The sequence below is a fragment of the Triturus cristatus genome, chromosome 11, assembly GCF_964204655.1.
Source record: "Triturus cristatus chromosome 11, aTriCri1.1, whole genome shotgun sequence".
In the NCBI taxonomy this organism is placed as follows: Eukaryota; Metazoa; Chordata; class Amphibia; order Caudata; family Salamandridae; genus Triturus; species Triturus cristatus.
In genome coordinates, this window is record NC_140594.1 from 184,712,394 (window position 1) to 184,738,118 (window position 25,725).

General features: G+C 44.8%; 1 protein-coding gene across 1 annotated transcript in view; it reads right to left on the reverse strand.

Annotated features, from left to right (window-relative positions):
- Positions 1–25,725, reverse strand: part of NAA25 (N-alpha-acetyltransferase 25, NatB auxiliary subunit) — a 792,299-nt gene that overhangs the window by 337,485 nt on the left and 429,089 nt on the right. Inside the window, exon 14 of the mRNA XM_085636118.1 lies at positions 23,739–23,919. Within this exon, the coding sequence (XP_085492244.1) occupies positions 23,739–23,919 (181 nt within the window). The remainder of the gene's footprint in view (positions 1–23,738; positions 23,920–25,725) is intronic.

The window sequence follows — 25,725 nt, forward strand, 5'->3', positions numbered from 1 at the left end:
AGCGGAGATGACTGCAGCAGGGTATTGGGGGACTGGAGTAGTCTAAATGCCAACACTCCGGAGTAGCCTCAGAAGGCCTGAGTTGAGGGAACGCTCTGGTAGGGGTCAAAAGAGCCAGGCTGGTCTTCAACAGATAGAGCGGATTTAACTTTTTGGCCCTAAAGTTGGGATCCATCAAAAGGAATATTCACAGGAGATGCCTTTAAATCACCAGAAAAGTCTGTGGATCTCATCTATACATGGCTACCGGCACAACACTAGTGTTAACTGCTTGCCTCAAACAAGTAAGGTAATGCCTAGACCAGTATGGACCACATTTAGCTGTATCCTGACCACCTTGAATTGTTCGAGATAAGTAGGTACTAAAATCTTCTGGAACCACCAGCAAGATTTTGCTGACCATGCCCCAGTGTGCGTGCGTATTAAGGCCCAGTAGGCAACTGGCATTGACCAACCTGAAGGCTAGGCTCGACGAAGAGACCAAACATTTCCCAAACGCCTCAATGATTTTTCACTCCCTGTCAGAAGGAGTTGTGGGATACAAATTAGGATTCAACTTGCTGGTGAAAGCTTGGACTAAACTCACAGGACTAGGATCTGGATTAAGAAAATCAGGGTCACCAGGCACTAATCTGTGGAATCTGGCCATCTGCCTTTTCACTGGTTTGCAAGGTTAGACCAGGTGCCCATAAGGGTGTCATTTAAGGCATCTTTGACAGTTGTAATTACTCAGAAGTCGACAGCACAGGCTGAGGAAGTTCGGTTAATTACTATAAGGAAATTAATTTTTTTATATGGTCATCCCCCAAGTTTTTATATTGATGCTGCTGGTTTTTTAACTCTGAATGCACAGACTTCTGCTTACCGGGCCTCAGTGCCAGGGCCCTGACCCCAAAATGTGTACGTTACATTGGCTATACCCAATTGGCATTGGTTAACTTACCTGTAAGTCTCTAGTATATGGTACCCAGGGCCTGTAAGTTAGAGAGTCATCCCAAGGATTGCACCACTGGTTATGCTACACTGGGTATGACAAGACACCCAGCCTGCCACTGCAGACTAGAAGAGCAGTTTCGAACTGCTAGCCAGACTGTACCACGGCAAAGTCAAATGTCCCCCTGAAACGGGTCTAAGTCACCCCTATGCCAGTCCTATTGAGCCCTAAAGCAGGGTGCAGCATATTTCATATACAGAACTTGTATTTTTTGAAGTTCTGAAAGTAATAAAAAACATGAAACTGTCATTTTTACAGTGAAAAGACTTGGCCACCCTCTTGGTGAGTGCAAGATTACATGCCAACCATTATGATGTGCTAACTCCGGAGCAGTCCGACCAAAGTTGATACTCCAAGGTATCAAACAACTTGTTTCGTTAAACCAGACTTGGTTCTCAAGTTCAAATCACTGAAACAAGTTACAGTGAGAAACTTTTATAGAGTTGCCACTTCGTTGCTCTCAATCTCCTGTCTCCTTAACGGTTGCACATGGCGCTTGAACTATAGAGACCTTTCTGTACTCCTAGTGAAACGTGCCAACGACTCCAAGGAAAGGGGACTAAAGGGGCCTGCACTGAAGAGAGGTGTTACCTCCGTCTTGCTGGAAGGCACACGTGTGTTGGCCCAAAAGGTGGGCTAGTAAGCTCTAGACACCGTGAGAGGGATTCTGCCATGTTAAAAGTGGGTAGAATAGTGCATCTTGTGGATAGGCAGATGCCACACTCCCATGGAAAGCGGTCATCAGGATGAAGGAAGGAAGGAACCTGGTAGCCTATGGGCTACCAACTGCATCCTACCCTGATGACATTTTCTGAGCATAAATGAGGAACCCTTGGCAACCAGAACTCAGATCTTGCCTGGATGAAAGACTGAAGGATTGCCCAGCTGCACCGTGGAACCGGGAAAGAGAGGCTGCACTGGCATGGGCTGAACCAGGTGGCTAGCAGAGAAGGACTGTGCCGGCTGTGTCTTGCACGTGGAGAAGTAGTCTCCAGAGCTTAGGCAAAGCCAAGAGACTCCAAGGGCCAGTTGGCTCACCACCTGTTCACAGAACAGAGCCACAAGAGCTGAGAACCCTGCTGCAGAAAGTTGGTAGCTCAGAATCCTCAGACCGCCGCCAACTGCAGTCATAAAGCACCAGAGACCAGGGCCCAGTGCCCAAAGTTGCAACCAAGTTCACATGGTCACCCTGGGAAGGATTTGGCTGTGACCGCAATACTGGGAGACTGGTAGCCTGGTGGCGACTGGACTTCGAGGGACGTCGACCCTGTGACCAGGACTGCCTCAACCCCTTTGGGGACTGAGGAGTAGCTGCAGGAGACCCCCGGCAATGGTATCTTAGCCACAGCACCCTTATAGCCCTGGTGTTCCAGAGATTTCATTTTTGTTATTCTATCATTAGAGTCGTAATTTAGCTTGAGTAGACATTGCTAATCTGTGCCAAATCTTCCTGGATTACATTTTTAAAAGTGGTGAATGTGTTGCAGTGATGTACAATTTCAGGAACCATGAGACCTATATACTTCATTTTGGTGTAAAAACATAGGTTTTGGCGGTCAAGTAGTCTTATAGAGACAGAAAATAACTTCAGAGCAACAATTCCACCATTTTCCAAAATGGCGGCTCTATAATGAGGAGTTTTAGCCATCATATTGGTAATTTATTTAAATATTGTTTTCGTTACAGGTTTTCCATTGACTCAAATTTGTAAACATAAGTGAAGCATGTGGTAGCATAGGATCTTTACCTCCTGACAGTGCTGCTAACTATAAAACCTGAGTAATTCTTCAACAAAGAAAAATTGGTCATATGGCAAACTAAGCAGAAAGAAAAGCGAACATCAACAGCGGCTGGATAGAAGAGTTTGAGATGCTGCAGAAATACGGCAAGATGAAGTTCACAAAAAGAATGAAACGGATGGGTGAAGAGTATCAAATATGTTATCATTGTAACAAGTGCTACAAGTCTTATACAATGGAAAACAACCTGAAAAATATTTGTCAAAAAATAGCAGAAACCAGTAAATCACAATAAAGAATCCGAGTGTTTTGAAAAAGCGACAACAACCAAACCCAATTCCCATCCACTTAGAAGATCAATGGCTACCCCTCGTCCACCTCCAACAACTGATCAGAAAGCGGAGGATCATCAATGTGTTAAATGTGGTTTAGCCAGACCAGGAGCCAAAGGGATGGACGAAAGAACAAAGTACAGAGAATGTGGATCTCAAAAGGCAAACGTTTTTATCTGCAGCTAGCTTCTTCCAAGATGAAGTTTTCAGCCAAGCAGCTGATCCAAACAGCGAGGTAAATCTATTTACAGTGGACTTGTATGCCCACCTGAACTGCTTGATTGCATACTTTCGAAAATATGAACGTACAATGAACTCCTAGCAGCAACGTAACCGCCAGTCTTCAGTTAAGTTTGAGAGAGAGAGAGAAGAGGGGACAACGGATCCAGATGTTAAGCGTGCCAGCATATAATAGCCGGTATTTAAGGTAGGTCACTTTTACTCGACAATGGGAGACCTCTTCCCCATTAATTTGAAAGACTTCTAGATGTGCCAGGACAGGTAGAAAAAATCATAGTCTGTGTGGAGATAATTCCATTTGTTTTTTCTGTAATTTTAGTTTGTCGCTTGACTCTTATTTATAACTTGAGTCTTTCAGAACAAAAAGAATTCATAAATCCCCAAAAAATAGAAGTTCATGTTGCAGCCAACACGTGTTTTGCCCCCCTCACATTGGCCCATCAACCTGGGGCTTCCTAAGGGTGAGGAGCGCACGATTAGTTATTACTCGATTAGAGATATCAGGATTACAAAGAAAGATTCCGCTGTTTGGCTGTAATCGATTTGATTTGTGATGGTCATTTGGAGGGAATGTTTCATCAGTCCGCAAAGGCAGTTAAGTTTGCACTCTTTGAAAAAGCAAATCACATTTTAAAGCCACTTTAGAGTGCTGGCTACGGGCTCACGCTCAGTGAGATCAGAGAAATAATGGTCAACATTGATAGAACTGTATTGATCCAGTCGCAAACCATGTAACCATATACACAGCTCTAAAAATAATTAAAAAATGTGCGTGCTCAGCTTGAAGACCAACCTATCCTGCCAATTTGCTGTGATTAAGAGGTTTTCCGTATTGTAGCTGACATTTGTATGAGCAATCCAGTAGAATTTAATGATCTTTATCCAATGATGGCGTTTTCCACATGACCAAAGTTGCGTTCCGATGTGCAGGAAGTTCTCTCAGTGGAAGAGGCATAGACTATGCACTCATTGAGGCTGAAATCTTTTGACGCAACACTGTCCAGTCAGTATTGAACGGAACTCATTAAGTATGTTTGTTACAAGTTAAAAAAAAATTGCTTTCGAATGCATTCTGAAACAATGACAAATTACTTTTTGCATATCTTATTTCACAAGTGAACAAGGCGCAGATTTCACGTCATTTAATAGAAATAATGCAAAAGCATGCAATGTTAAATACACTCAGTTCAAAACCAGAAAACCAAGTTTGTAGAGTTTGTCACAGAATGTGAAGAAAAATCTGAACTTTGAAAGTCCTGGGGAAATGTTTTACACATGATAGCTCTAGTGAAAAACTTGGTACATGCTTATTGGGAAAATGATAGGGAGCTGCACATGTAGATTGTGGAGTCACTGATTACTGTGTTTTGCAAATTCAATCGCATAATCTAAATGAGATATGGGTCCTTGGTATTTGGAAAGAGTGAAGAAGCTAGAGGTGGAAAAAAACATACCTCTATAAAAAATTCATCCAAATACATTTTGTGGTGAAAGACAGGGAAAGCTCGATGAGGTGGCTCCAGATATGAAACTGGAACAGACAATCCAGAGATCTCAGAAAAGCTCCAAGGGAGTAGTTGGTCAGACACGTAAAAGGGAATATGATGCTTAATTGCAGCTAGTTTACCATGAAGTCCTTTCTATTTGCAATGTTTACAGAGAGGACAAATTTAAAAGCAATGGACCATCGCGAAACTGTTCAACACAAACTTGTGGGAAAGAGGGGAACTTTTTAAATAAACATGTTGACAGCCTTCTTTATTTCCTACAGCAGCAAGGAAACCCCTTTGAAATGGCTGAGACAGCAACAATACAACTTAGTAACCAAATATGTGGATAACAATATAAAGACACATCTACTAGATGTCGTGGAACATGGATCAAAACTATATACAGAACTGAAGCAAGAAAGATTTGTATTGAAAAAGAAAAAGCTGTTTGACATAATCATTAAAGCTAAACGTCCATGCTTTAATTGCCATACTAAAGAGTTTCACCCAACCAGCCACTACAAAACATTTTATTAAAAAACAACTTTCACAAGTAGAGATGATGTAGCAAAAGAAAGGGGTGAACTTATCAAGGACATTCTGCCAACAACGCATTATTTGATGGAAATGCTACAACCAAACCAGTGAAGCATAAACTCTTACAAGAGCTCGAGAAAAAAAAACATTCATCTGAAGAATTTCAATTTCAAAAGGTGTCTACATTGCAAACTGCTGCTGTTGTGGACTATAAGTCACAATTGCGAATGGTCAAGATTTCATCCATGCAAAACTTCAGAGAGGTCGTTCAGACTGTTCTACAGATATCAACGTCAGTGTGCACCTTGCAAGAACTGCACACCGTCTTTGACAGTTCTCTTGAACTATGTCAAAGAATGTGAGAGAAGAAAACAAGTTACTTACCTGTAACTTTGGTTCCCCAGTATTGGTAACTTTCATAGATTCTCATGCTTTGTATCATTCCCCGTCGTCGGAATGGGAGCCTCGGTAACAAAAATATATATATATATATATACATATGTATAACCATAGAAACAAAAGAGAAAAATAGGCCTAGGCCTCATCTCATTTTGTAGTATATCACCCTCTTTGTGTAAAAGAGCCCAAACTTTTGCCAGGGCCAATCAGCACAGCCTCACCCTCTGGAACCTTCCTGAGAGAGCTCAGAGCCTCAGATTTTCGTAGCCGTTGTGCCAACAGCCACTACCTTAGTAAACCGGCAGAGCTTTCCCAGGGGAGGTGGGTGGGCGCATGAGAATCTATGAAAGTTACCAATACTGGGGAACCAAAGTTACAGGTAAGTAACTTGTTTTCTTACCCCAGTATTGGAACTTTCATAGATTCTCATGCTTTGTATCAGAATAGCAAGCAGTAGATCACGACAAGCACATTTCGGTAATTACATGGCTTTACAAAATCATCTCAGTGCACATGATAAAACAACCATTACTGAAACCAAATGTGCTTACCAGGATGGAGGGATTGTAGGGAAAGCTCACCTCTCATTGAAAAAGATTCCGGAGGACTGCTTGACCAACCGCAGCGTCAGCTCGTCCCACCGATTCCAGGCAGTAGTGCTTCGTGAAGGTGTGTACACTGCTCCACGTTGCTGCCCTGCAGATGTCCTTAATCGCCACTCCAGCAAAGAGAGCCACTGAAGACGCCATCGCTCTCGTAGAATGCGCCCGGGCCCTTTTATCCAAAGGTTTGCCCGCAGCCTGATGACAGTACTGAATTGCACTGGAGATCCAGCGGGAAATGCCACTCTTGGCGAGCGGTAACCCCTTCCGTGGTGCACTGTAGGCGATAAATAGTTGAGTAGACTTTCTGAAAGAGCGTGTGCGCTCCAGATAGAATTTCAGGCATCTTTGGACATCCAAAGAATGCAATGTTCGTTCCGCTTGAGTGGAAGGACGCGGAAAAAAGGAGTTCAAAATTAAGGGTTCATTCAAATGAAACTCCGAAGGCACCTTCGGGATGAATTTTGGGTTGGTTCCCAAAATCATGACATCCCTCTTGAACTGTAGAAAAGGCTCCACTATAGAGAGAGCCTGGAGTTCACTAACTCTCCTAGCCGAAGTCAATGCTAGGAGAAGGGCCAGTTTCCAAGATAGGAACTTCAAGTCCGCTTTGTGAATCGGCTCAAAGGGCGCTTTCATCAGTTGAGCCAGTACCAGGTTAAGCTGCCAGATAGGCGGAGGTGGCCGGACCGGAGGATACATCCGAAATAACCCCTTAAGGAACTGCTTAACAATTCTTGCAGACCATAGAGATGGCCCCGATGTCTTCCGTCGAAAGCGGGATAAGGCAGCCAGATGCACCTTGATCGAAGAGTGCGCCAGACCTGATTTAGCCAGAGACAGGATGTAGGGCAGAATCTGATGTGGCCGGGATTTGTAAGGATGGAGTTTATTCCTCTGGCACCAAAGGCAAAATCTCTTCCACTTTGCCCTGTAGGTCTTATTAGTGCTTGGTGCCCGTGCCTGAGATAGAACATCCCTGCATTCCTTAGACAGATTCAGATGGCGGAATTCTCTGTGTTCAGGAGCCACGCTGACAAGTCAAGTGACTCCGGATCCGGATGGAGGACTTGCCCCTGATTTCTCGATAACAGAGATGGAATCAGTGGCAAGCGAATCTGGCGATCTTGGGAGAGAAGTAGGAGTTCCGAGTACCAGAACTGCCGCGCCCATGCTGGAGCAATGAGGATCATTTTGCATGGTTCTGCCCTGACCTTCCTGAGAACTCGAGGAATGAGGGGAATCGGAGGAAAGGCGTAGCAAAATGCGCCGAACCAAGCAATCGAAAGGGCATTCCCCAGAGACCCTCGCTGGGGAACCTTGCTTGCGTAAAACCGGCACTTGGCGTTCTCCGGGGTCGCAAAGAGGTCTATGGTCGGAGTACCCCATTTGTTGAACACTGCCTCCAGAGTGGCCTGATCCAGCTCCCACTCGTGTGTCACCTTCGTCTGCCGACTTAGAGCATCCGCTGTGATGTTGAGACACCCCGCCAGGTGCTCGGCTCGCAGAGTGATCCCGTGAGAGATGGCAAATTCCCAGATCACCTGAGCTTCTTTGGACAGCGTCCGTGATCTCGTTCCCCCTTGCTTGTTTATATAGTGCATGGCCGTAGTGTTGTCTGTCCGGACCAGCACTGCACGGTTCTGAAGTCTGGGGAGGAACACCAGCAAGGCTAAGTGAATGGCCCTCAGCTCCAAAAGATTGATGTGGCGCAGTCTGTCTGCTGGACTCCAGTGACCGCTGACCTGAAGCTCCTGGAGGACAGCTCCCCACCCTTCTAGGGAAGCATCCGTGGTCACCACCATAGGAGAAGGAGGGATTCGGAACGTTAATCCTCCTGCGATGTTTTCCTTCACCAGCCACCATTCGCAAGCCGTGCGCATGGCAGGTGTTATCCATACTTTGTCGTTGAACGATCCTTCTGCCTGACGCCACTGTTTGTCCAGCTCCTCCTGTAGAGGACGCATATGTAGCCTGCAATGCGGTATCAAAGGTATGCAGGATGAGATTGATCCGAGCAAGGACTTGTACTGTCGAACCGATACATGTCTCTTGTGCAGTATTAGACGAGCGGAAGCGGCCAGTTTGCCCTGACGCTCCTCTGACGGACGAGCCGTGCATCGTCTCGTGTCCAGAATTGCCCCAAGGAACTTCCGTGACCTGGAGGGTATCAGTTCCGACTTGGACACATTGAGCTGAAGACCCAAATGGGCGAACAATCTTATGCAAGTTGACACAGCCTGAGACGTTGCCCTGAACGACGGAGCCTTGATGAGCCAGTCGTCCAAGTACGGGAACACTTCCAAGGACTGCTTCCTCAGGAAAGCAGCGACTGGTGCCAGCATCTTTGTGAAAATGCGGGGTGCCGACCGAAGGCCAAACGGGAGCACCTTGAACTGGAAATGGCTCTTGCCTACTGTGAAGCGTAGATATTGCCTGTGAGCTGGGTGGATCGGAACATGAACGTAAGCATCCTCTAAATCCAGGGATGCCAAAAAATCTCCCGGATTGAGCAGCCTTAGAATATCCTGGAGTGTGACCATCCTGAAAGAGAGCTTGATGAGATAGGTGTTGAGCTCCCTGAGGTCTAGTATAGGACGCCATGCCTCCTCCGTCTTCCGAACCAGGAAGAACCTGGAATAAAACCCCTTGCCCCTTTGTGAAAGTGGCACGGGCTCTATCGCCCCCTTGATGAAAAGCTGGTGGGCTTCGAGATGTAATAGTCGGAGATGTTTCGCTGCACGGGCGTCTGGAGCTCTTGTTGGAGGAAGATCTTGGAACTCCAACGTATGGCCACTCTGAACTATGTTCAAGACCCACCGGTCTGATGTTAAACGCACCCAGCTGTCCAGACAAAAAGATATCCTGCCCCCGACCGGTGTTTGTGGCAGGGGAGGAACAGTAGCCAGAGCCAGGAGGCCGCTATTGCCTCTTGGCGTTGTCTCGTCCCTGACGATTCTGACGTCCTCTCTGGGACTGCCGAGAGAAAGACGCCGACTGTCCTTGGCGCTGGCTGGAATATTGTCCCTTATAGGACTGTCCAGATTGAGAGGAATACGGTCGTTGGTTTCCTCTGTAGTTAGAAAACCCCCGACCACGTGCCCCCTTAAATGGCACCTTGCGGTAGGTTAAAGAGCCTAAGGACTTAGCTGTATCGGTGTCCTTTTTAATGCCTTGGAGGGCGTCATCCACATGCTTTCCAAAAAGCATCTCTCCGTCAAAGGGGAGGTCCAAGATCTTATTCTGGACCTCCTGGCGAAACCAAGTCGCCTTCAACCAGCCTTGGCGGCGCAAGACGGCTGAGCCCGCCAAAGCCCTGAAAGCAGTTGAGGCAATGTCCATCGCACAGTCGATGACTTCCGAAGAGCATCGTTCTCCCTCCATCAGCACCTGTCTGGCTTCGTCTTGACTAGTTTCTGGTAGCTGGTCCAGGAAGGGTTCCATATCACACCACATCTGGCGGTCGTATCTGCCCAGAATAGCCAGAGAATTAGCTGCCCGCACCAACAAGCTGGCCATGGTGGAGAATCTTTTACCCACATTGTCCAGTCTTCTGCCTTCTTTATCTGGAGGCGTGGTTAAAGGAGTGGACGGATTCTTAGATTTACTTTGAGCAGCTTGCGAAATAACAGAATCCGGCTTAGGTTGTCCTAGAAGACACGCAGGACTGCCCTCTGGTGCCTTGTATTTCTTCTCCAGCCGGGGAAGAACCGGAATGACGGTTGCTGGATTCTGCATTGTCTTCAGTCCTTCATCCCAGACATGTTCTATAATGGGAATTGATCTTACAGACTTCTTATATTGGGCTTTAAAGTCATATAGGAAGCAGTCGGACTGCTCCACCGTAAAGGGCAAACCAAACCTCTTGGATGCCCGTTCCATCAAATTATGGAAACCACCGATGTCCACCGGAGGCGATATATTTGTTTCTCGGCCTACAGCATCAGGATCCTGTGTATCATCAGGGTCCCCATCTGGATCCCCTGGATCTGTAAGAGGGATCACCTGTCCCTCGTCGTCTTCGTCCGTATCTCCATCGTCCGCGTCATCATCAGCAGGTTCCGTACCTGAAGGCTGGGGAACCACTAAGGGCAGCACTGGTGAAATGGACCGAGGTACCTCTCTTGGTAGAGGTGGCAAGTCCATTGGCATGTCACGTGGCACTTCCAAAGGAGAAGGACGCACTGGAGTGCGATCCGGCAACGTCGGAAAACGAGATCTATAGTCTTGCAGCATCTGTTGCAAATCCGACACCAAAGCCACTGGCAAGGCAATTAGGTCCTGCCTTAGAGGGCGGGGGCGTAATCCCTGTTGGTGCCCCTCCTGCCCCTCTGGGCCATAAAACTCCTCCGTATCTGTGTCCTGCTGTTTGACATTCAGGTCTGAAAGGCTGTATGCGTCCCCAAACTGCCCATCCTCCTCATCCTCCTCCGAGTCCTCGAGAAGCATGGATGGTGGCAAAGGCGTGACCCGCCTAGGGGAAGTCATGTCCGGTGTAATCACTAATCTTTGGGTTGAAAAATCCAAATTTTTCGTCGTCGACGGTCCCGTCGGCGGTCTCGTCGACGGAGTCGATGGCAACGGGATTTCCAATGTCGACGCACTCGACGACGACTGAAAGGCAACTGTCGTCGACGGAGCTGAAATCGTCGTCGACGATGAGGCCGTCGACAGTCCTGTAATCCTCGTCGACGGAGCAGCCGTCGACGGAGCAGTCGTCGACGGGGCAGCCGTCACCGGAGCAGTCGCCGCCGGAGCTGTCGTCGATGGAGCAGTCGTCGACGGAGCAGTCGTCGACGGAGCTTTCTTTTTCGTCGACGTAGTATGTTTCATCGTCGGCGGGGCACCCGTCGACAGTCTCGTCGACGAACTTGTAGTCATCAACATCGACGAACTCGTCGTCGTCGTCGTCGACGTGGTCTTCGTCGTCGACACCGCCGTCGAAGACGACGAAGTAGATATTGTCGACGGTCTCGTGGACGACCCCATGGAAATAGGCTTAACTGAGGAGATCGTCGTCGACGTACCTGCTGCCACCTGCGTCGACGGACGCGGTTTCTTCAGTGGCACCGACTGAGGAGTTTCTGCAGCCTGTTTCTTTACAGGTTTCTCCTTCTGGGACGGAGGGGTAGAAGTAGCAACCCCCTTATTGTCCATAGGGGCTATGTCCACAGCAGCCCGTCCCTGCCTCTCCTTTACACTGTCGTGAGGAGATTTTTTGGGACCAGCCTCCTCAGACCTGTCAGAGATCCCGTGAGGGGCTTTGAGAGGAACCTTGAGAGGGGGTTCCGCAGAAGTGGAGGGCGATGACCTACCCCTCTTCTTCGATCTCCTGGAGGAGGTGCCAGAGATAGATTCTTCCTCATCCGAAGAAATGACCTCCCTGGTCTTTATCTTCTGCAGCCACGTCAGCAAGCGCCCCTCTCTGTCTCTCAAGGTCTTGGTCGAGAAGGTCCGACAGATTTTACAGTCGGTGGCCTTGTGTTCCGGGTACAGGCAGTATATGCAGTTCTCATGCCTGTCTTCCACAAACAGTCTCTTCTTCCCACAAGAGGCACAAGCCCTAAATAAAGCTTTCTTCTCCTTTTCTGACATTCTGTCTCAAAAGATGGTAATAAAGATATCCAAAAGTAACTCTGTGAAAAACTGAGCAGAGCTCAGTGGAGACTCCCTAGCACAACGTGCGGTAGAAAAATCTGAGGCTCTGAGCTCTCTCAGGAAGGTTCCAGAGGGTGAGGCTGTGCTGATTGGCCCTGGCAAAAGTTTGGGCTCTTTTACACAAAGAGGGTGATATACTACAAAATGAGATGAGGCCTAGGCCTATTTTTCTCTTTTGTTTCTATGGTTATACATATGTATATATATATATATATTTTTGTTACCGAGGCTCCCATTCCGACGACGGGGAATGATACAAAGCATGAGAATCTATGAAAGTTCCAATACTGGGGTAATCAGACAAATATCTACAAGTGGAACAACTGACCTAGCCTACTTCAAAAATTCGGCACCTATATCTGTGCAACTTGATAAATTCTGGTCTGCAACACCGAACAAGATGAACTTGGAAATGTTAACTCGAAAAAACATTGCTGATGCTTCAGTGAATTCCCAATTATTGCAAGTGGAACGATTGTCAATTAGGAGTTGGTGCCTGTAAATATACATTAGTAAGGTACAGGCCATATTGTTGAAGAAATTAACAGCAAATTGGAGGAAGCGGACCTTCGTGTTATGCCACATGTCGGAAGAGGTGTGGCGCCGCGGCCAGGGCGACTGACTCCGGAATGTGGGGATCACGGTTCGATCCCCAGCGCCGGCAGCAGATTAGCCCAGCACCATGTGACTCTGGGCAATAGCTTGCTTAATCTTCCCGACGGCCCCCAGCGCCTAAAGATCCTTACGGGTGATTGTTCGCGCTTTACAAATGTGGATTACGTTGAGTGGGCTGTCCAAAATGGTTCCAATCGAGTCATTGTACTGTCAAATGATAGATATTATTGTGCTACGTGGATTTGTGGCAATGTTCATCAGTCAAGGATTGTCAAACTTATGGATACGTTATGGAACAGGCGAGAAAAGACACTTCATCCCGCTTCACATTCTGTACAAGAAAGTTGACCCAGATATGCCCAGTGTTCTTATCAAGGCACATATTCTTATGGATGATGAAACTATGAGCAAAATTGGAACAAAGCTTGGAGCTTTAAATGCTGAACCTGTGAAGTTTCTAAAAGGATTTGCGGAGTCAGAAGAAGAATGTGACTTAAAATACGTACAAATAAACCATGCAACTTTGCGGCCCCAGACCAGTTAGTGCTATCACTCATCTGACCTTTCTACCGGACTGTTCTCACTAATTCTTCACCACATACCCCCCCCCGGCCAGTTTCCAACAGCGCCAATATGCTCCTTGGAGTGAACGTTGCGCTCTATAAATGCTATAATTCATTCATTCTTGTGAATGTGTGTCAAAGGAGTTCTGACTGTCACATATTTGACTATCTTCGGTAAAGTAAGTTCTAGAGATCAGTCCCGCTAAGTGACCTTCCACCGACGTCATATCCTGTGCGTGGACACAATAAAAGACTTCTACTTGATCAGACGATGTGTAAATGTTTTGGATCATGCATATGTAGCGAAAGATTCATGTCAAGTTATTAGGGAAGATATTGATGGGATTCTTAAACCTACATAATTTCTAAAGCCTCTGCCCACAGAACTTACACGTACATGTACTTGCAAAACGAGGTCCCCGTCCATATGCTCTTCTCGAATGTTCAATACTCAGCAAATGTACCATGAGCGATTGATGAAACAAATAAAGTGAACTATGAAAATGTGTCTAAAACGGGAGTGATAAACATTTATTTTTTCATATTCAGATCATAAACATTGTTTGGTGTATACATAAAAGGATTAAACACCATTATTTGCTTCATTTCTATACATGTCTCTTGTTCCTCTAATGTTGTCACCATTTTGGAAAATGGTGGGAGGGTTACTGTGAGGAGTAATTTTCTGTCTCTATAAGACTACTTGACCCCCAAAACCTAAGTTTTGACACCAAAATGAAGTATGTAGGCCTCCTGGTTCTAGAAATATAACATCACTGCAACACATACGCCATTTTAAAAAAAACTGTTACCCAGAAAAATTCGACCCGGATCAGCAATGTCTACCCAAGCTAAATTCTATGTCCGGATCGGAGGTGAGTATTAGACTTCACTTTGTCCTTTTTATATCTGCAGCAGCCATTCTGAAACAAATAAAAAAAAACTACATTTCCCATCAAACCATGAGATTAGAAAAAACAGTTCACCAATCAGGGCGGTAGTCATCCTTCAACAGTCCTTGTCGCCGCTCTAACCTCTTTCTTTGCTGTCCAGTAGCCAGAGATAAGTGCCTTTGCTTTCCTCCTGCTTTCATGTTCTGTTGGAATTTGTGACTTAGATAATACCTTTTATTTGTATTGTTACTGCCACGTGGGTGGGTGAGTTATATTGTACGGGCCCAGCATGGCGGAACACTGCGCTCGCAAGAATGATTTTTGCTCCTTCGCGAGCACAGTGTCTTCCCTGTCACGCTCTTGGTGCGGTGATCCATCCACCAGGAGGGGCGCCTGCTTCCAGACTACGTGCGCTGCAACCCCCAACCCTCCCCCCCCCCCCCCACCAGTGGCCAGCGCTCTCGGTCTCCAGTCTTCAGGCTATTACAGAGCAGACAGTGGTGCCAACTGCACGCATGATAGCACTTGGGGGGAAGAGAAAAGGTGCATAAATAGTTATCTGGGCTTGGTGGAGAGCAACCGCCTGGAGCGTTACAGATGCGCTGTGGGTAAGACAATTAACTGCTCAGTGGGGATTCCTCTAGGCAGAAGAATCAATACGTCCTCAGATCTTTAGGTTAAGAGATAGTCTCCAGGCCACAGGCCTATTACCTACTTACTGGGTCTGCCCAGCTCATTAACTCCTGAGACATACCATTTACCTTTGGGGTGTTCACCAGGTTAGCCCATATTATCTGTTACCCTCCTTGAATTGAGCATAAAATGGAAGACTATAGAGTGAAAATATGACAGAGGAAATCCACCCTCCTAGCGAACAACAATTGTTTATCGCTCTTACAAAACTTCACAAGGCAGTGGTTTACCCCACTATTACCAGATGGATCGGATGGGTCCTACAAGAGGGTAGGGATTGATTTTTCTACATTCGGGGCTCACGCTGTGTGAAGGGCTAGGGCTTCCAAGGCGTTCTTTCTTGGGGTGCACTTGGGAGACAATCAACGCAGTGGATTGGTCTTCCAATTTTACTTTTAAACAATTTTACTTTAAGCCGATTATACATTTGGCATCTCTGGTGGTGGTAAAGCTTTGAACTTGCCTATTCCTCGCCTCCAGTCCCGACTCAGAATAAAAAAATTCCTAGCTATCGTAAAGGAAAGTTTCCTTTACGATAGCAAGGATAGCTCGGAGGCGAGGATTAGCCCACCCGATGCATCATATCTCAGTCTTCCCACCCTAGGTATTTGGTTCTTTTATGATTTTTGGAAAACATGTGTTGCCTTCATGCATTGCCGTTATTATAACATGCTTTTTATGGTTACCACTCTCTCAGTTTAATCGTGTTAAGCTTTTCTTGCTATTTAGTCTGCTTTGCTAACTGTTCAGCCATGAAATGTTGGAGTTGCTGAAATATTTCCTTAGCTTCACATGCAGTTTTTCCCTCGTAGGAATGGGCACAAGCAAACAATATTAACTCTGGATGGGATTGGCTGAGTTTGCAGAAAGAAAGAGGAGGCTAGAGTGGCGATAAGGACTGTTCATGGACTACCGCTCTTATTGGTGGACTGTTTTCTCTAATCCCATGGCTTGATGGGAAATGTAGTTTTGTATTGGTCTCAAAATGGTTGCTGGAGAAATAAAAGCACTCAAAGTGAAGCCTAATCCTCGCCTCAGAGTCCTTAATAGAATTGAAACTTTCCTTTACGATAGCTAGGACATTTTCCATTACTTAAGAACACAAATCAAAAATGAAAATCCTGGGACCACAATTTTTTTTTTATAGAGGTATATCAGGGGCCGGGATTATTAAGCATCTTCAGCATCCTTCATCACTTTTATCAGAACGACTTACACGGGAATCTATTGCACAGGGTATAAAGTACCTGGAACTGACTGAGGACCGCTTCACCTGCTGAGGTAACTGCATCTGATGATCTTGTTGGTGCCTCTGACTGGCACCCTAATGTGTTTTTATGCCTAAAATACCTAAGTGACCACAATAACAGTAGCCCAACTTTTTAGTGAAAATGTTTCCAAGTGTCAAATTTGTTGAATTTGGATGTTCATTGTGGTGTCTAAAAAATACATAAAAATAGTCTGTTTTTATAAATTGGTGTTGGATTTCTTTAGTGTCTTGCTGAATTCTTAAATTGGTTTGGTGCAGTTGAAATGCTTTACATGTTGTGTAAGCACCGCTGCTCAAAGCCACAGCTACCCAGGGCTGAGCTCCAAGCAAATGCCCTAAACTTAGAGCATGGCCTAAGGGCTGAGAATGGGAGAACCAAATCAGTCTAGGTGCGATTACCGTTAATAGGATAAATAGCCCTTCTCGTATCCACTACATTTTACTAGACCTGAGGCTCTGGAGAAAAGTAGTTGACATGATTGTGGGTGATACAGCTGACAGTGATCATAACCCACTTTGTTTAAGTATGAAGCCATTGTGGGGACATGTAGATGAAACATCGTCTTTGAGTGTCTCTAAGGAGGTTTTTCCTTGGAATGATAGTCAGAGGTTAAAATGGCAGAAGGTAATCCTGCACGGAGATAAGCTCAAGGGTATGCAGCAAGATTTTGTGGTGGGCACCCTCGAACCACGGTCCTTGGTCCAAAGCTCACGAGGAATAGCTAAAGTAAATACTGTCCACTCTTGCCTCTTTGATCGAATAAGCTCCTACTTTATTGCACCTGAGAGCAAACAAAGGGCCAGTAACCCAAAGAGAGGCCCTGCTTCCTCGTATACATAGGATTGTAGAACAGAGCGTTCAAATTAGGCTTGGCCATTAAATCTAAAGTTAGCAGCTTAATTAGAGCATCTAGAAGGCGCTACAAGGCAACCCTGCTTCATGCAAAGAAGGCATGGGATGAATCCAGTTTCCAACAACTAAAGGAAACCTGTGCTGACAAAGATTACAAAACATTTTGGTCCTTGTTCACTTGGGGTGACGAAACAGGGGCTCAACCCCCTCCAAGTCACATGAAAGCCCAAGCTTGGCATGATCACTTTAAAAAACTCTACTTCGATGTCGCCAACCCATTTCCTATGGAGGATGTCACCTACCCTGTCCAGTCCTCAAGCGGCAAGTTCTTCTCCCCGAGTGAGATGGAGGATTCTATTGGACAGATTGCCAAGTCTAAAGCCCCAGGGCCAGATGGCATCCCGGGGGACCTATTTCTATTGGATATCTCAAAATAGGCCAACTATACTTTACTTCCTGCAAATGCCATACTAAATGGTGCCCAAGTCCAGGGTCCTGGAGGGGGGCGGAGGTTGTCCCTATAAATAAAGGGAACAGAAGACAGCTCTGCCATTGTAGTCCTATCAGCCTGATGGAAGCCCTGCAAAATGCTTTTTGCAGAGCTCTTTTATTAAAGATTCCGACGTGGGAGGACGACAATGATATTTTATCACAATACTAAGCAGGTTTTAGAGGCAAGACAAGGACTGTTGATCAGGTATTCCGCCTCCTGCTACTTAAAAGGAAAGTTATAGTGATTGTTCAAGGCAGTCTATTTTTGGCTTTTATTGATCTAAAGACCACCTTTGACCTAGTTCCCAGGCAGAAGCTTTGGTACGTGCTTAAAGACCTGGGAATTCAGCCAACAATTCTAAATCTGGCCATCCGATTCCATGAAGATAATTTTGCTCGGGTAAGGTGGGGCACGCAGGGGCAACTCACAGAACGCATTCCGGTCAGCAGGGGAGTTCGCAAAGGCTGCGTTTTAGCTCCTATGCTTTTTTCTTTCTATATGAATAGAGTGGTAAGCTTTCTATCGCAGGAGCTCATTGACACCCCATCCCTAGGTGGGGAAAAGGTAACGACCCTCTTATTTGCAGAAGACACCCTGCTGGTGTCAAAAACCCTGGTGGGGCTACAGTCATTACTAAATAGATTTCAACTTTTCTGCGACACCCAGGGCTTGATAATAAACACCACTAAAACTAAATTCATGGCTTTTAACCCTCACAAGTCATATAAGGGCAAACCAACCTTAGGAGGGACTACCATGGAAAGAGTTGGCACCTTTGATTACCTAGGTGTCAGACTTGGAGAAAATGACCTGGAAACTCCACCTAACTAAGATGGTAATGAGTCATAAGCGTGTCACAGGGGCATTAGGGAAAGAACACCTTTCCTCCCACAGTAGACATGTTGCAGCTGCTCTGCAGGTGTACGATTCAAAAGCGGTTAGCCTTGCCCTGTACGGGGCAGAGCTGTGGGGCACTGAGCTCACAAGATCAGAGCATACATTTCTAAAGAATCTACTGATGCTGCCCTAAAGTACCCCACTTTTCCCTTTATATTAGATATGAGAAGTCGCCCTATTAGTGATATTGTCAAGCTCCGCCTTTTGTTATTCTGGACTAGAATTCAGAGGGCTCCGGAGCTACTGTCCTATGCAGAACCCCTGACAGAGGTTATTCGCTTGGATACCACTAGCAAGATGAGGTGGATAAGAAATGTAAGAAAGATGGTGGTTGAAGTAGGGTTTCAGGAAGCCTGGGAAAAATCTGACTCGCCCCTGCTCCAAAAAAAAATAATAAAGCACCATTAATGGGAATAGGTTGCCCAACAAGATTCAATCAGGCCCGACCGGGGGAGACTCACCACGGAATTGTTATTGCACAAACAGGTGAGATTCCTGGAACCTTACCTTGATTTAATCCAGGTACCTCAGGATAGGAAACTATCTAATTCAGGTTTGGTACTCTCCCTGTGAACGAGGTACTAGACAAGTGGCACATCAATGACCCAAGCCTAAGCAACTGCCCAGGATGCAAGGCACCCGAGGAGTCTGTGGCCCACGTGCTGATCAAAATGAATAAAACCTATCTGCCAGCAAATGGGCACACAGGACTACCGGGAGGCCTTGCGTATCCTCGAATCTGACACTAGACCACTCTTTGTATGTGCAGTTGCTACGTTCCTAGGCCATATGTGGGGCACTAAGAGAAAGACACTTGAGAAAAGTACAGAACTTAGAGGGCTGGCTTCTAGCCCCTAACTGGCCCTGGGCACTAAGCATTATTGCCCACGGAAATATGCTCACCAGTTGTGGCATTACACAAGCACTTTATTGTATATAGTGAATAGGTTGACCAAATTCACTGGCTACAGAATTAGAGGTCCTATTGTGCAACATTTGGCAAAGAGTTTAAAGGGTATTTTACTATTTTATTTTAAATTCTGCAATATTTTTTAAAAAATTATTCCGTACTGTACGAATGTACTTCTAAGAGGTACTGTTCTTACTCTTATGATGATAGGTGGATATTTTCTTTTAGAAAGTATATATATACACTTCTAAAAATCAAGTTCTAGCTGTTCTTAAAACTGGCAGAGTCACGTGGGAACTGAAGGATGGACTGAGTTTTGACACTCACTCAACTGTTTGCATGCTACAAAGTCTTTGTCTAAGGCTGAACTGGTTTGTATTTCATGCCATGTTTCTTATGAACGGTCTAGTATTAATATCCCTTAACATGTTTTTTTTTTTATATCTGCTTTTATGACAGGTTGTCGGAATATATATATATATATATATATATATATACATACATACATACACGTATATATATATACATACACGTATATATATATATATATACACACATACACACACAAAATCTACTGGTGCTAAAGGTGTTAAGTGTACTACACTGTGAGGTCGCATAACCACACCATTTAATACACCACATTTCCTCTCTGTTGCTTTGCTTTAACCTCAACATAGATAAGTTGTAAGTGCAGGACCTTAGCAGCACGTCTGAGGAATACCACAAAGGAAACAGTCACTCTTTTCTTGGTGGTCCAAGAGGGTAAAACAACACTGGATCAGGGAAGTATCAAGCTCACTGGTCTCTTGTAAATTATATATAGATTTTCCTCATCATAATGGTGGGGCAACTCATCCTCATCTCCAAGTGGCAGCAAACTCTAGTCAGAGTCGAAACTGAAAAGTTAGTGGAGCAACTGAGGAAGTTTCCATGGTAGGAGAGATTTGTCTGAATCAAACTGTATAAGAATGTGGTACGCCAGATTGGAGTCAGGACTCAACCTCAGCTGGGTGGGGGGTCAAGTGGATTTTGCCCGAGATCAGACACTGGAGTCTGCAAAAGATCTCACTCTGGCGCCAGTGATGTCAGGACTGGCATCTATGAGGAAGGCACAAGTGTGGGTCTTGGAACCAGAAGGAAGCCAACAACGGAGTCTGTGCAGTACTCTAGGGGAGTTCCAGGGGCTCAGATGGTGCAGAGAATAGATCCGCCAGCAGTAACCAGACTGGAGGTCCCAAAAGATCCTTGGGTCCAAAGAAGAGTACCGCAAACCTGCAGCATGGCCTTGACAAAGGCCTTGACCTGCTGGGGCATTGCCACTGGCCTGAGGAACTAAGGGCACATCATGATCAACTGAGATATGTTCCTAAATTAGATTGCTAGTGAGATCAAGTGCCACTTTGACATCCCCTGAGGACCTGTTCTGGGATCAGGTTTGCAGCCCAGACAGTGGGAGCAGGACTTCGGAGGCTTCTTATTATTTTTTGAGATTTACAGCTTTGCTTCACAGTTCACAATCGCCTTTGCATGCATGCAGCAAATTCCTCACACTACTTGAAACCATGCCCCCACCTTAAAACCAGTGGCACACCCTGTGCAGGTCTGTCAGCCACATCTGTTTGAGATAGTCTGAGCATGGTTTGAACCCTATAGTCTTAGTTGGGCACATTGTACGCATTAAAATTCAGTCTGAAAAACAATAAGAGAGCAGTTCTACTCTGTCATTTCCGAGGTCGAAAGAAGTTAAAGCACAGCCACATGAAACCACCTTACGGGGTACGGAAACACTGCTATGACAATGTTCCGAACCAGTGGGTATCCTGGTGAATATTCTAGAGGTTTAGAATTTGCGGCTTGAAGCATTTCTTTTTATTTTATTTTTAGAGTTTTATATATCAAAGATATCTGGTATTGGGACGCTTTACATGAGCACCAGTATAGTTACAGATGCACAGGGAGATTAAGTGAATTGCCCAGAATCACAGGATGTTGAACGTCGTTGCCGAGACTCGAAACCGGTTCCCCAGATTTGAGGTCAACTGATCTAGCCGTAAGGCTAGTATTCATCAGAAAGCATTTGTTTGTAGTGTGTAGTGTAGATTCACATGCTCTGAATACTCCTTTCATTTACTGCTCGGCTTGGACGTTGTGATCTGTTTTTATTCAAAGGACTTAAAATCAAAAGACCTGTTGGGACTCCTTCCAACGTCCACAATGCCTGAGGACACAGGATCCACCTCATACACTACTCACCTGCTGGATGAAAAACTAAGTGTAGTGTAAAATCAAAGACAAGTGCAATGTGCACTGTGATATTTAAGTCGATTGAAAAGAAAAACAACTGCTCTCCCGTTTCTGGGGAAAAGGGTGGGCGCATGTGAATCTACAGAATTACAGGCTAGAACAAGTTAGAAGCATACTACTCTGGGAGGCTGAGATATCCACACGCTACGATCTCTAAGATATCAGGTTTCTGATCACTAAGTTGAGCTGTTTAGGGTCAGAGTGCTGGAGATTATGAGGATGTTGACTGAGAAGGTTCAGCCTAAGCTGCAGTTTCTTGTGTGGGCTGATTGCAATCTACAGCAGCATGGAGTATCACGGTTCTCTCACACAGGTCAGGGCCACTACGATGAATGCGGTGGACATCTGCCTCGTCTCCTTTAAGTATGGGGCAAGAGGGCTATGAGTAAAAAAAATTGCCAAAACTCCCCGACTAGCTCATACATAAAGCTTTGCCCATGGACTGTGGGGAAGGTATCTGGAGAAGACGCTTGTGCATTTTGCGTTTACAGTACAGTCATCTGGTGACTAAGGGCAGTGAGGCAGGCCAAGATAAGCAACCGAAGGTGGGATTCAAAGATAGGAAATGAGAAAATTATGTGTGGCATTGAAATGGTGACATGAGAAAACACATGAAGATAGATCATCACAAGGGAGGTGATGTGCGGAGAGTGGATCAGGACACAGGCTTGTGGGGGCACATCCACACTGAGAGGGGTGGGTGCTAAAGATCTGGAGTCCCAGATAACTAAGAAACAGTATATGAAGATGTATCAGATAAGCTACCTGACAAAATAGAATAGGCAACAGTGTAAAAGGTAGTAGACCTGTTTAGGAGAACAAGGATAGTGAAGAAGGTGGTTAGGACGGGCAGCATTAATGAACTCGAATACACGTATGAAATATGCAGTTTCCATTTAGTGGAGGGTGAAGAATCCTAACTGTAGTAGATTAAGTTATCAGAGGACAGCTACGGTCTGAGGCAGTTAAAGACCAGTAATTCAAGTAATGAGGAGAGAAAGAGGTAGGGGCAATAGGATGTAGTTAGACAGAGGAGGAAATCAACAGTATTCCTATTTAGAAGATAATACAGATGCAGACTTGAAACAAGAGGAATATGAGCCAGATGTGAGGAATTAGTTGAACAGAAAGATCAGGCAAAGAAGAACTTTACTTGAACACTAGTGGGGTGATACTCTGTAGGCTGAAAGGGTCAAGTAGTGTACAAAATGGATTTACATTTTTTATAATGACTGATGAGCAGAGACATAACCCACATGAAGTAAATAAAACAAAAGCAGAAAGAGGTGTAAATAAAGATATCATGTTTTAGATAGCCAGTCAAATTAGTTTTATTCGACAAGTAATCAAAGCACAACTACAAAAACCAATACATGACCCACAAGTATTAATCATAAAACAATTCCAATTAAAATAAAATCATGTTAAAAAATGTAAAAACAACTTCATCTCTAATCATCAAACGATTCTAAAACCATATAATAATCCTTAGCAGGTACTGACCATTTTCAAGAAAATTCAATGCTATTAGACCTAGGCCTCACTTTTACATTCTTATCACTTTAGGAATTTTTTTCAAATTCAATTGCAACATAACAGTGGTCAAGATGCACATTCATAAAACAAGTATATTATACTATGTTGCCGAAATTGCCAGAGATCTAATAGACCATACCCATCGTAAACTTCTTTTCCAAGGCTATGACAATAGATGGCTTAGTACCTGAACGCAATAGTCTTAATGCTGTGGAATTTTATCTGGTACCCAAACAACAACAAATTGGGGACAGCCATATGCGACGTGGGGCTCTTATATGCTGGACAAACAAATAAAATGCGGGCCAAGGATTCAGGGTATACAAGACATGTGGGACAGAGAGTATAAATTGACTTGTCCCATTTCGCCGAAAAAGTCCTTATTGGTAGAGAGCCAATTCTAAATTGAACATAGAGTTTTCTGCCGTAAGGCTTAGTTATTATGTCCCAGGATGGTTCCAGCTTTTGTAGTGGCTTTACGTCCAGGAAGTGCCCAGTTAGTGTTGAGGGGGCGCTACTAACAATATTGTCACTCACCCAGCCCCTGTGTTTTAGATAGAATACCTTTTATGGGCAATACAACGGAGTATTAAGAATCTATTCCACTAACCATCCAATAAAAGACTTCCCTACTTACAACATGCAGAATGTTATGTTTAAATGCAGACAAAACATGATTGACCGCAGTTGCTATTATAGAATTTAGTGTGGATCACTTACCCTATTGTATCATGCTGTACATGTTTTGCATCAAGACTGGAATAAAGGTCCACAACTGGCTCAAAGGCACCCAGCTTGCAGTAGAGTCGTATAAGCAGCAATTTGAATTGAGAATTTGAGGGGCTGTTAGCTAACCCTTCTTCTAGTAAAGTCAGAGCATACCATACAGCCCTTTCATCACCTAAAACATGAATAATCTGGAGTCAAATACAAACACCTGTCACTGAAAACAATGCACATCCAAACAAAGCAAGAACAAAGAGTAGAATATCTGAATAATATTTTTATTGCTAGGCAACCTCTCATTATCCCCACAGGGAAGGAAAAAGAGCAATATTCATCAGGGTAAAAAACAGAAAGAATAATGTTGCTTACCCAGTAAGCATCTATTCTTGGCATGTAGAGCTGTAGATTCACACGCTTTGCATATTCCTGACATCTAGTGGTGGGTCCTGATGTTTGCAAGTTGTTTTTCTTCGAAGAAGCCTTTCCTAGTCATGAGGTAAGGTGACTCCTCCTTTCGGTGACAGTGCGCATGGTCATCGACTCCATTGTTGGATTGTTTTCCCATAAGAGGGTGAGAATGAAGTAAGTGTAGTATAGAGATATCTATGCGTATAAATGTTTAATAAAGAACTGCAACTACAGGTACTGGGGGAGGCAGGTGGGTGCATGTGAATCTACAGCTCTACATGCCAAGAACAAATGCTTTCTGGATAAGTCACATTAACCGTTTGAGGTATGCGTGCTGTAGAAACACATGCTTTGCATAGACTATAAAGCAGTATACTCCCAAAGCAGTGGCTATCATGTAGATGTTGAAGTTGTATGGAACAGTGTTTCAAGTACTGCTTGGCCTACATTAGCCTGTTGACGTACTAACACATTTGCACAATAGTGTTTGGTAATTATGTGTGGTGTAGACCATATAGTTGCCTTACACATGTCAGCTAGAGGAATGTTACCTAAAAAGGCCACAGACGCCCCTATTTTGCCAGTGGAATGCACTCTAGAGGGTATGGTTAAAAGTTCTTTTAGCTTTAGCATAGCATGTTTGAATGCATTTAACAATCCATCTTACAATACGAGTTTTAGAGATAGGACTGCCTTTGTGAGGAGGAGCAAAGCAACAAACTTTTGTTTTGCAAAAATATTTTGTCCAATCTATGTAGTACAGTAAAGCTCATTTAATGTCAAGCGTGTGGAGAGCGTGTTCTGCTACATAATCAGGTTGAGGAATAAAGACTGGTAACTCAACCGATTGGTTTATATGAAAAGCAGAAACTACTTTGGGAAGGAATTTAGGGTTGGTGCATAGAACTATCCTGTCTTTGTGTAGCTGAAAGAAGGGATCTTCTATGGTTAATGTCTGTAGCTCACCAACTCTCCTCAGTGATGTGATGGCAATGAGGAAAGCAACCTTCCATGAAAGAAATTGCAAAGGGCACCTGTGCAATGGTTCAAAAAGTGGATCCATGAGTCTTGTGAGAACAATGTTGGGATTCCATACTGGGGCAGGAGGAATCCTTGGTGGCATTACTCTTTTTAATCCGTCCATGAAAGCTTTGATTACTGGAACTCTAAATAGTGACAGATGTTGCCTATTCAGCAAGTACGCAGCTATAGCTGCAAGATGCAAGCGAATAGATATAAAAGCTAGTCCAGTTTGCTGTAAATGTAACAGGTAACTGATAATGTCTTGTATGGAAGCATCTAAAGGATTAAGTTTGTTGTTATTGCAGTATGCAACAAATCCTTTCCATTTTGCTGCATAGCAAGCTCTGGTTGTAGGCCTTCTTGCTTCGTTTAGAATATTCATACAGTCTGGTGGCAAATTTAAATAACCAAACTCTAGGACTTCGGGAGCCAGACAGCTAAGTTCAGTTCTTCGGATTTGGATATCTGGTTTCTCCATCGTTCTGTGTGAGGAGACTGGAGGTGAGGTGCAGCTTTTGGTGTATAAGTAGTGACAGCTCCAACAGGGTGG